Genomic DNA, 12,625 nt, shown 5'->3' with positions numbered 1-12,625 from the left:
TCCAAAGAGAAACACAAGAGAATTCCATATGTCATGTGCAGAATGTGCACACAGATTTTAATAAGTGTAAAATAAAACATTCAGTATTTAAGCAGGAAAACCTTTTTCCAGATTTTCATATAGCATATTGCATGTTTCATGCAGGAAAACCTGTGTCTAGATTTTCAAATGGGAAATATAGAGAGTTACATATTTAGTGTAGAAACATCAGCACCCATGTTTTCATATGTGAAATACAGAGTATCCCCAAACAAGGAGATCTGTGTCCATATTTCTTTATGTGAAATATGAAATATACCAACTTTCATGTAGGAAAATCTTTACCTAGATGATCATTTATGAGATGTACAAATTTCCTAGTTCAGTAATGAAAATTTGCCTCGGTGTTTCATATTTGGACTATGGAGAATTATATACTTCATGTCCGAAAATCTTAAGTGAGATTTTCATTAGAAAACTGCAAAATATTCCATACTTTATTCAGGAAAACATGTGCTCAAATTTTCCTATGTGAAGAATACAGCATTCCATATTTATGTAGGGAAAAGAGTGCAGAGATATCCAGATGTGAAACATACAATAGTCCATCTATCATGACCAAAAATATACAGCTAGATTTCCAAACATAAATACAGATATCAAATTTAATGTAGAAAAAACTACACCCATAACTCATATGTGATATAGAGAAAATTGCATATTTCATCATTCAGAAAAATCATCATTCAGGTTTATATATGCATAAAGCAGGGCATTCAAAACCAGTGCTCTGGAACAACCCATAGGAATAGGGTGGGGAGGGAGGTGAGTGGGGCTTAAGGATGTGTGGGACACATGTATACCTATGGCTCATTAATGTTGATATATGGCAAAAAGCATCACAATATTGTACAGTAATTATCCTCCAGTTAATACAAATAACTTAATTTGAATTCAAAAACGAAAAAAGTGGAAGGAACTCTACTCAGTGCTCTGTGGTGACCTAAATGGGAAGACAATCCAAAAATGAAGGGATCTATGTATGCCTATAATAGATTGACTTAGATGTACAACGGAAACTAATATAAGATGGTAAAGCAACTCCATTCCAATAAAAATTGTTTTCAAAATATAACAATTCAACTATAGCTCCAGCAGTGAATGAATAAATGGTTCCCCCATTTGCAATATATATGTCTGAGGGGACATTATGCTTTTTAAGTATAATATTTCAGTTAGAGGAAGATAAAAACTATATCATCACATGATATTGTTAGTTAATTTACCTGAGTTATAGAAACAGAGTAGAATGTGATTATCTTGGGCTAGTGGAAATAGACCATGATGGTCTAAGTTACCCACTTTCAGTCAAAGTTTGTATAATCTCACCAAGGAAGATACTGTAATAGGGGCAAGATGGGCATGGAGCTGCCGTCCTTAGCTAAAGACCATAGAGGTTAGAAGACCAGGTCCACCAATAGTCAGCCTCTCAGCAGAGTGTAGTAAAAGGTATATTTCAGCCTTCGTCCATGGCCCTCCAGGTCCTCTGGCCTTGGTCTGGGTAGCAAGGGGTGGAGCCTGGGGACAGGCCAAAGGCCGAGTCTTGCAGAGGTCCAGAGACCTTGCTAGAGACACTCACTGGCCTGGCCCAGGGTTCAGAGCACTAGGCAACCTACCTCTGCCATCCCCACCTCCATGACTCAACGCTTGCAATAATCTGATTGGGTCAGAGTCTACAAGACCCAGCTTCCCCCCCAAAGTTAGGGTAGACTGAGAAGACTGAGGGCAACTGTGGGCTGGGCACCTGGCTCCCTCCTTTAAGGTGGCTGGGCAGGGTATGGGGACCTTGGTAAGAGGAGGGCCCAGAGACTGAGAGCTGCATCTTCAGCTGTGACTGGCCACTGGTGGGAGGACCAAGACTGGGTGCTGGATGAATGCTCTCAGGCAGGATAATCAGCTTGCCCAGGAAGCCCCTCCTCCTAAACAGGACCTTGGAGTGTGAAAGTCAAGCTTGGAATCTTACCTTTCAGCATTGAGACTAATATTTGTTTTGCTAGAGGTTTACAGGAACACAGTTACCTCACTATGACTTTTCTTCAAGAATAGAATATCTGACAGCAAGAAGGTTGTCAGAGCTAATCACATTCCTCCCTCAAGTTTTGTATAAGTGGGCATTCTTGAAAGTGTTTGGAAAGTTCAGGATTGTTAAAGGCATAAGCCACCCATCTCCTTGCATGGCCCTGCAAGAAAATGCTCTCTTCCTTAAACTGCAATGTTCTGATGTTGTTTGTCTAACTAACCCATGGGTACATCAGTTCAGTTCAGTTTATTCAGTCAGTCAATGTCAGTCGTGTCCGACTCTTTGCGACCCCTTGGACGGCAGCACGCCAGGCCTCCCTGTCCATCACCAACTCCCGGAGTTTCCCCAAACTCATGTCCATTGAGTTGGTGATACCATCCAACCATCTCATCCTCTGCCGTCCCCTTCTCCTCCCACCTTCAATCTTTCCCAGCATCAGGGTCTTTTCAAATGAGTCAGATCTTCGCATCAGGTGGCCAAAGTACTGGAGTTCCAGCTTCAACATCACTCCTTCCAATGAACACCCAGGGCTGATCTCCTTTAGGATGGACTGGTTGGATCTTCTTGCTGTCCAAGGGTCTCTCAAGAGTCTTCCCCAACACCACAGTTCAAAAGCATCAATTCTTCCACGCTCAGCTTTCGTTATAGTCCAACTCTCACATCCATACATGACTCCTGGAGAAACCAAAGCCTTGACTAGATGGACCTTTGTTGGCAAAGTAATGTCTCTGCTTTTTAATATGCTGTCTAGGTTGGTCATAGCTTTTCTTCCAAGGAGTAAGCATCTTTTAATTTCCTGGCTGAAGTCACAATCTGCAGTGATTTTGGAGCCCAAAAATATAAAGTCTGCCACTGTTTCCACTCTTTCCCCATCTATTTGCCATGAAGTGATGGTACCAGACGGCATGAGTTCTCTGAATGTTTAAGCAAACTTTTTCACTCTCCTCTTTCACTTTCATTAAGAGGCTCTTTAGTTCTTCTTCACTTTGTGCCATAAGGGTGGTGTCATCTTTATATCTGAGGTTATTGATATTTCTCCCGGTAATCTTGATTCCAGCATGTGCTTCATCCAGCCCAGCGTTTCTCATGATGTACTCTGCATATAAGTTAAATAAGCAGGGTGACAATATACAGCCTTGATATACTCCTTTTCCTATTTGGAACCAGTCTGTTGTTCCATGTCCGGTTCTAACTGTTGCTCCCTGATCTGCATACCGATTTCTCAAGAGGCAGATCAGGTGGGCTGGGGTTCCCTTCTCTTTCAGAATTTTCCACAGTTTATTGTGATCCACACAAAGGCTTTGGCATAGTCAATAAAGCAGAAATAGATGTTCTTCTGGAACTCTCTTGCTTTTTCGATGATCCAGCAGATGTTGGCAATTTGATCTCTGGTTCCTCTGCCTTTTCTAAAACCAGCTCAAATATCTGGAAGTTCACGGTTCACGTATTGCTGAAGCCTGGCTTGGAGAATTTTGAGCATTACTTTACTGGTGTGTGAGATGAGTGCAATTGTGCGGTAGTTGGAGCATTCTTTGGCATTGCCTTTCTTTGGGATTGAAATGAAAACTGACCTTTTCCATAGTAGGGAAGAAGTATTAAAAAAAAAAGGTACTTGACTGCTTTGCATTTCAGGATCCATCCATTATGATCCCCATATTATTGTGCTTGCTCAGAAATTTGTTGTGAGCATTGAGTAAGTACATATTGGAACACTTAGAACAGTACAGTGGGTATATTTCTGATGACAGTGTACAATATATAAAATTTGTTTTTTTCCAATACGGTCATTTTGGTTATTTAAAAAGATGATTTCTAAAAATGTGAGATACCCTTTTACTTGCCACTTATAGGCTGTAAAGAAATAATTTCCCATATATTTTAATAGAGAGACTCATATGATACTATTTGTTTAATATTTAAATTTTGCATGGAAATAAGCACGGTTTTCTCTATGCAAAATAACTTGTTTTAGGACAGTAGTATAAACATCTAAAATGTTAGAGTCTAACTCCAAATTTTACCAAATGAGGTTGTTCTAAGTCAGATCCTGCCCTAATTAATACAACTTTTCTTTCTATCGATATTATCACTGTATTTTCAGCACCAAATATGGTACCTGGTGCATCATCTGCTACTGCTACTGCTAAGTCGCGTCAGTCGTGTCCGACTCTGTGCGACCTCATAGACGGCAGCCCACCAGGCTCCCCTGTCCCTGGGATTCTCCAGGCAAGAGTACTGGAGTGGGTTGCCATTTCCTTCTCCAGGGCATGAAAGTGAAAAGTGAAAGTGGAGTCACTCAGTCGTGTCCGACTCAGTGACCCCATGGACTGCAGCCCGCCAGGCTCCTCCATCCATGGGATTTTCCAGGCAAGAGTACTGGAGTGGGGTGCCATTGCCTTCTCCAGGTGCATCATCTAGGTACTCAATAAATATTTGGTGAATGAAAGAATCTCATGCTCAACTAATTTTCAGTCTTTGTAGATGAAATCATTTTAATTATACATTATATGATCTAACAGAGAGATTCAGTTCCAATGTGGGATATTATCTGTTTTTAACACTTACTCAACAAAGTTTTTAATATCCAAGTAATTCATTCTTCTAAAAGAATGTGAGAAGTACAAAACATTAAATAAGAAAATATGCCCCAATCCCCAACTCAGAAATATTCAACTACTATAAGCACTTTGGTCTTTCCTTTATTTGCATTTTTATATGTATGGTTTTTTGATCAACCTGACTAAAGTCATACATTGCTTTTTTTTCAGATTACATGAGATAGATATTATAATAAGCCTTAAAATATTTGTGAATATTTATGGATTATTTAAAAAATAAGTCAACTTATTTTAAAATTTCTGTTTCAGTAAAATGATCAACTTTTCAGTTCCTGATACAATTGATGAGAGAGCAATCAACAAGAAGAAACTCACACCATTCATCATTCAGGTATGCACTCTTCTCCTCTCCTTCCATGAAACTATTATTTGAGGACCTGTTTTACAGACTGAAGGCTCTGCATTTTGCATTGTCTCATTTAATTCTTACAACAGCTCTGAGTTGAGGATTATTTTCCAGATTTCATAGAAGCTGAGATGCAGAAAGATTTCAGAGCTGTACCAAGGTTAATAGTGCTGGAACTAAAGTTCAAATCCAGGTGTAACTGCAAAGCCCTATATTCTTTTCATTACATTTTGCGTTCAAACATACAGAAATAAGCAAGCATGTTTAAGCTCTTAGTTAATTAGCATGCTTGAAGAATAGAAGGCTTTTATTTTCCATCTCGTATTAGGGCGTTATATAGCAGTATTTCCTCATGCAAGGCCATCTCTTGGGATGAGGAGATTCAGAACTTCTAGAACTCTCATGTGTATTCAGTAGACCTCTCATTTAGGCATTTTAAAAAATTCAACACATAACCCACATGGATATACTTACTCTAGTAACTCAGCCTTTTCCTTTAGGGTCGGTATCTTTCAATCGAGGCTAACTAAAAATGCTGTTAACTTGCCTTGGAAATCTGGAAAAGACTATAAAAATGAGGATAGATTTGTTTTAGCTATGCTTTTAACACCAAAGCTTGGATATTACTTTCTGTGGATCATGTATGGGTAAACTTAATACATAATGTCATTACTGAGTGTTATTTCAGTGAAGGGAGAAAAAGACTGTAAAAAAACAGAAAGGTCAAGAAGCAAGTGTTATAAATTGGCTGTCTTGCAGGAAAACTTGAACTTGGCACTGAATTCAGCTTCTGCCATTGGATGTCATGTTGTGAACATTGGTGCAGAGGATTTGAGGGCTGGGAAGCCTCACCTGGTTTTGGGACTGCTGTGGCAGATCATTAAGATCGGTTTGTTTGCTGACATTGAATTAAGCAGGAATGAAGGTAATGAAACACAGTCATGATCTTGAAAATTGTTTATTGGTTATTTTTTTCTAGTCATGCAGACTGTCACGCTTTCACCTAATTGAGGTGATTAGATGATAATTAGAATTAACAGAAGGTAATGTTATAGTGTTATTCAGGAAAACAGCCTAATTATAACTTTCTTCTTTAGTAGTAATTAACATTTGTCTGGCTCTTTAGAATTCATTTCACAATAAAGACACGAAAACCCAGAGAGTTTAAGGAATTTGTGCAAAGTTCTTTTCTGCTCTACTCACATAGTCCCCACCCCATTACCACCCTCAGGCACACCATCTCCTATTAATTTTAATACCTTTTCTATTCTATTATAGATTTAAGACTCTTCAAAAATATTCTAACCTGCCCTTGATGGTCTCATATTTCCTGAATTAGCAGAAGCACCGTTTTTATAGCATAGGGTTTGATATCACATCATAGACTTGTAGAATGTATAAGCATATGTGATACAATTGTCCTAAGGTCCTAGGAAGTGCTACACTGTCCTCTCCTTTTGAAGTTTAAAATATTAAGCATCACTCCAAATATTCACGTTTTTTTCCGGAAATCACCATATCAATCTTCAGTTACTTTGGGGGAAGAATATATATTGGGAGTTCTCAGTATTTCAGGGTCTCACAATACCTGTCAACAGTCCTATTCTGCACATTTATCCAAGACTTTATGATACTTAAAATTTTCAGTCCACTCAAAGTGGGCTGTATTTAAACAAATAAAATTTTTCTAGTTGCTAGCCTCTTCAGAGCAGTGTTTATCTTGTTAGAGTTAAAGTCCATTGAACAAGGAAAGGAAGACAACAAAATTAAACTACATTGGCTCGTGTAATAAGTCAAATGATTTATCTCTGACAAGGTCTCAGGTGCAGGGAGGTCAGGCTGTTTAATCCTTTCCAGCCTTTTGACTTGGAGATGGAGAGCATGAGGAGGTTTCTGTACAAGTGACAATGTTGCCTCTGCCTTTACTTAAATCCCTCAGTGCCAGAGTGACATGGTGTGAAGTGGAGTCTATGAAAGATGAAGTTTGCCCATTAGAGATATTACTTAGACCTCTTTGGAAGTCAGGCAGTTTTAGTCTTCTTGTTCAGTGTAAATCTCCTTTTATCCTATGGGAGGGAATTATTGCATAAGGACTATACAACTTCTCCATAAAAACAGTACCTAAATTTAGACAATTCTCTGTGCAGATGCCCAAGCTTCTACCTCTTATCTCTGGGGATATTTAACCAAAAACCCTTGGCTTCTTCTGCACATTTAATTCAATAACAAAAAAGTGTTGAGGAACCTTTACATATTAGGTGCTATAGACAATGTAAAGTTGAATTCTTTTTCTTTAAAAACAGGTATGGCAAAAGCCACTACAATATTGTAAAGTAATTAGCCTCCAATTAAATTAATTTAAAAAACCAGGTGTAACATTTCAAGAGTTAGTTATGCTTAAATATAAATACCATAGGGTTTGAATACTCTTTAAATCAAAAGGCTCCAAAGTTTTAAACATACTCCCCCAAGCCTCTGATTTTAATATTATTTAAGAATAGTTTATGTAAATATATGACATAATGTAACAATGTTCAACTTAAAGCTAGAACTTACTTGGTATTTGGAATGTGATGAATAATCAAGATGTTAAAATATGTAATGCTGTGTATTCTTATAATTAAGTGTTTCTATCTGTATCATCTTATAACTCATTATATACTTTCATTTATCTTTATTATTAGACTGTGAGTACCTGAAAACCAGGAACTAGGTCACAGTACTTTTTGTACCTCTGTTACTTACTTAACAGAGTGTCAAAAGACTCAATAAACATGTAATGACTGTTACCATATAATGTATCGGTTGGGTTTTTCTTTTTTTCCTTTGTAGCCTTGGCTGCTTTACTTCGAGATGGTGAGACTTTGGAGGAGCTTATGAAATTATCTCCAGAAGAGCTTCTGCTTAGATGGGCAAATTTTCATTTGGAAAACTCAGGCTGGCAGAAAATCAACAATTTTAGTGCTGACATCAAGGTAACTGTTTAGTTAAATACTTCAGTTCAGTTCAGCTGCTCAGTTGTGTCCGACTCCTTGTGACCCCATGAGCCGCAGCACGCCAGGCCTCCCTGTCCATCACCAACTCCCAGAATCCACCCAAACCCATGTCCATTCAGTCGGTGAAGCCATCCAACCATCTCATCCTCTGTCGTCCCCTTCTCTTCCTGCCCTCAATCTTTCCCAGCATCAGGGTCTTTTCCAATGAGTTAACTCCTTGCATCAGGTGGCCAAAGTATTGGAGTTTCAGCTTCAACATCAGTCCTTCCAATGAACACCCAGGACTGATCTCCTTTAGGATGGACTGGTTGGATCTCCTTGCAGTCAAGGGACTCTCAAGAGTCTTCTCCAACACCACAGTTTAAAAGCATCAATTCTTCTGCACTCAGCTTTCTTTATAGTCCAACTCTCACATCCATACATGACCACTGGAAAAACCATAGCCTTGACTAGACGGACCTTTGTTGACAAAGCGATGTCTCTGCTTTATAATATGCTGTCTAGGTTGGTCATAACTTTCTTTCCAAGGAGTAAGCGTCTTTTAATTTCATGGCTGCAATCACCATCTGCCATGATTTTGGAGCCCAGAAAAATAAAGTCAGCCACTGTTTCCACTGTTTCCCCATCTATTTCCCATGAAGTGATGGAACCAGATGCCATGATCTTAGTTTTCTGAATGTTGGGCTTTAAGCCAACTTTTTCGCTCTCCTCTTTCACTTTCATCAAGAGGATCTTTAGTTTTTCGCTTTCTGCCATAAGGGTGGTATCATCTGCATATCTGAAGTTATTGATATTTCTCCCAGCAATCTTGATTCCAGCTTGTGCTTCCTCCAGCCCATCGTTTCTCATGATGTCCTCTGCATATAAGTTAAATAAGCAGGGTGACAATATACAGCCTTAACCGTTTAGTTAAATACTTGACAGGGACATAATAACATGGAGACTTCAGGTCAGCTTAAAGGAGGGAAAATCCTATGAGTTTATCACCCAACCTTGTTGCCTCTAGGCCCTGATGGTAGATTTCAGTAGAGAGACTGAGCCAAGTAAGAGCACCAGCACTAAGTCTAGCTTTCATTTTGTGGAAAGGGGTTTAAATATTACAGTGCTAACATTTTCTATTCTGCCTACTGTTCAACATGCTGTACGAAAAGATCGGCAGTCATGACTTCTGTTCCTAACTGCCTTTCCCAGGCCTCAGTGGATCTGTGTTAGTAAAGGCCTAGAGAGAAAGGGCCTCAGGATTCCCCATTCCCTTTCTTATTTGGCTCCTCTTCTGTCATGTGCTCCCTCCTTCAGGCATTCAGTTCTTGGGGGTAGTTATATACTCTTATGTATGTTTGTATTTCTTACCTCAACCCTGCCCCTATTTTTTAAATTTAAATATATTTTTTAAAATGTTACAATGTTATATTTGTTTCTGCCATACCACAACGCAAATCAGCCATACATTCCCCTCCCTCTCTGGCCTCCTACCCCTCTCCCCATCTCATCCCTCCAGATCATCACAGAGCACCAGACTGGGCTCCCTGTGCTACACTGCAACTTCTCACCAGCTATCCATCTTACACTCCATAGTGTGTGTGTGTGTGTGTGTGTGTGTGTGTGTGTGTGTGTGTGTGTGTATATATATATATATAGATGCTACTCTCTCCATTCGTCCCACTCTTTCCCTCCCCCACTGTGTCCACAAGTCCATTCTCTGTATCTATGTCTCCATTCCTTCCCTGTAAATAGGTTCATCAGTGTCATTTTTCTAGATTCCATATATATGTATTAATCTACTATATTTGTTTCTCTCTTTCTGACTGACTTCACTCTCTTTAACAGGCTCTAGGTTCATCCATCTCACTAGAACTGACTCAAATTCGTTCTTTTTTATGGCTGAGTAATATTCCATGGTGTATATATACCACATCTTCTTTATCCATTCATCTGTTGATGAACATGTAGGTTGCTCCCATGTCATGGCTGTTGTAAATACTGCTGCTATGAATGTTCGGCTTCCCTCGTAGCTCAGTCGGTAGAGTCTGACTGCAATGCAGGAGACCTAGGTTCAGTCACTGGGTTGGGACGATCCCCTGGAGAAGGAAATGGCAACCCACTCCAGTATTCTTGTCTGGAGAATCCCATGGATAGAGGAGCCTGGCAGGATACCGTCTATGCAGTCGCAAGAGTCAGACACGACTGAGTGACTAAGCACACGTGAATATTGGGGTACATGGATCCTTTTCAGGGTATATGCCCAGTAGTGAGGTTGCTGGGTCATATGGTATTTATTCCTGGTTTTTTAAGGAATCTCCATACTGTTCTCCATAATGGCTGTATCAGTTTACATTCCACCAACAGTATAGGAGGGTTTGCTTTTCTTTACATCCTTTCCAGCATTTATTGTTTGTAGAATTTTTGATGATGGCTATTCTGAATGGTGTGAGGTGATAGCTCATTGTAGTTTTGATTTGAATTTCTCTAAGGATTAATGATGTTGAGCATCTTTTCATGTGTTTCTTGGCCATCTGTATGTCTTCTTTGGAGAAATGTCTGTTTAGGTCTTTTGCCCATTTTTTGAATGCGCTGTTTGTTTTCCTAATATTGAGCTATATGAGCTACTTATATATTCTGGAGATTAATCCTTTGTCAGTTGTTTCATTTGCAATTATTTTCTCCCTTTCTGAGGGTTATCTTTTAATCGTGTTTATTGTTTCCTTTGCTGTGCAAAAGCTTTTAAGTTTAATTAGGTCTATTAGGTTTTTTTTTGTTTTTATTTTCATTACTCTAGGAGGTGGGTCACAGAGGATCTTGCTGTGATTTATATCAAGGAGCATGCTGCCTATGTTTTCTTCTAAGCTTTATAGTTTCTGACCTGATATTTAAGTCTTTAATCCATTTTGAGTTTATTTTTGTGTATGGTGTTAGGAAGTGTTCTAGTTTCATTCTTTTGTAGCTGTCCTGTTTCCCCAGCACTACCTATTGAAGAGGCTGTCTTTTCTCCGTTGTATATTGTTGCCTCTTTTGTCAAAGATAAGGTACCCATAGGTGTGTATAAGCTTATCTCTGGACTTTCTATCTTGTTCCATTGGTCTATGTTTCTGTTTTTGTGCCAGTACCATACTGTCTTGATGACTGTAGATCTGTAGTATAGTCTGAAGTCAGGAATGTTGATTCCTGCAGCTCTGATTTTCTTTGTCAAGATTGCTTTGGCTTTTCAGGGTCTTTTGTGTTTCCATTAAAGTTGTAACTTATTTTGAAAAAAAAAAGTTGCAACTTATTTTGGTTCTATTTCTGTGAAAAATATTATTGGTAGTTTGATAGGGATTACATTGAATCTGTAGATTGCTTTGAGTAGTATAGTCATTTTCACAATATTTCTCCCAATCCAAGAACATGGTATATTTCTCCATCTGTTTGTGTCATATTTGATTTGTTTCATCAGTGTCTCACAGTTTTCTGCATACAGGTCTTTTGTCCCTTTAGGTAGGTTTATTCCTAGGTATTTTATTCTTTTTGTTGCAATGGTGAATGGAATTGTTTCCTTAACATCCCTTTCTGATTTGTCATTGTTAGTGTATAGGAATGCAAGGGATTTCTCTGTATTAATTTTATATCCTACAACTATACCATATTCATTGATTAATTCTGGTAATTTTCTGGTGGAATCTTTATGGTTTTCTATGTTATCATGTCATCTGCAAATAGAGTTTTACTTCTTGTTTTCCAATCTGGATTCCTTTTGTTTCTTTTTCTTTCTTCTCTGATTGCCATGGCTAGGACTTCCAAATCTAGATTGAATAATAGTGGCAAGAGTGGGCACCATTGTCTTGTTCCTAATCTTAGAAGAAATGCTTTCAGTTTTTCGCTATTGAGAATAATGCTTGCTGTGGGTTTGTCGTATATGGCCTTTATTATGTTGAGGTAGGTTCCTTCTGTGCCTACTTTTTGGAGTGTTTTTATCATGAATGGGTATTATATTTTGTCAAAAGCTTTCTCTGCATCTATTTATATGATCGTATGACTTTTATCTTTCAGTTTATTGATATGGTCAATCACATTGATTGATTTGCATATGTTGAAGAATCCTTGCATCCCTGGGATAAATCACCCTTGCTTATGGTGTATGATCCATTAATGTGCTGTTGGATTCTGGTTGCTAAAATTTTGTTGAGGATTTTTGCATCTATATTCATCAATGATATTAGCCTGTAATTTTCTTTTTTGGTGGTATCTTTGTCTGGTTTTGCTCTCAAGGTGATGGTGGCCTCATAGAATGAGTTTGGGAGTTCTCCTTCCTCTGCAATTTTCTGGAAGAATTTGAGCATGATAGGTGTTAGCTCTTCTTTAAACTTTTGGTAGAATTCACCTGTGAAGCCATCTGGCCCTGGGCCTTTGTTTGCTGAAAGATTTTTAAATCACAGTTTCAATGTTGGTGCTTGTGATTGGTCCGTTTGTGATTTCTAATTCTTCCTGTTTCAGTTTTGGAAGGTTGTACTTTTCTAAGAACTTATCCATTTCCAGGTTGTTCATTTTATTGGCATATGGTTGCTCACAGTAGTCTTTTATGATCCTTTGTATTTCTGCGTTCTGTAGTAACTTCTTTTTTGTTTCTAGTTTT

General features: G+C 38.5%; 1 protein-coding gene across 2 annotated transcripts in view; it reads left to right on the top strand.

The window, feature by feature from the left end:
* The window catches only part of LOC145537093 (plastin-3-like), a 37,408-nt gene that overhangs the window by 11,090 nt on the left and 13,693 nt on the right, over positions 1–12,625 (top strand). For both annotated transcript variants that reach the window (XM_081567734.1, XM_081567733.1), the window contains 3 exons: positions 4,927–5,008; positions 5,783–5,948; positions 7,856–7,998. In XM_081567734.1, the coding sequence (XP_081423860.1) occupies positions 4,931–5,008; positions 5,783–5,948; positions 7,856–7,998 (387 nt within the window). In that variant the 5' untranslated portion in view covers positions 4,927–4,930. The remainder of the gene's footprint in view (positions 1–4,926; positions 5,009–5,782; positions 5,949–7,855; positions 7,999–12,625) is intronic.

Source organism: Giraffa tippelskirchi, chromosome X, assembly GCF_054371585.1.
Source record: "Giraffa tippelskirchi isolate mGirTip1 chromosome X, T2T-mGirTip1v1.2.pri, whole genome shotgun sequence".
NCBI classification, from domain to species: domain Eukaryota; kingdom Metazoa; phylum Chordata; class Mammalia; order Artiodactyla; family Giraffidae; genus Giraffa; species Giraffa tippelskirchi.
Note: the sequence above shows the minus strand (reverse complement) of the source record. Positions and strands in the feature narration are given on the sequence as shown.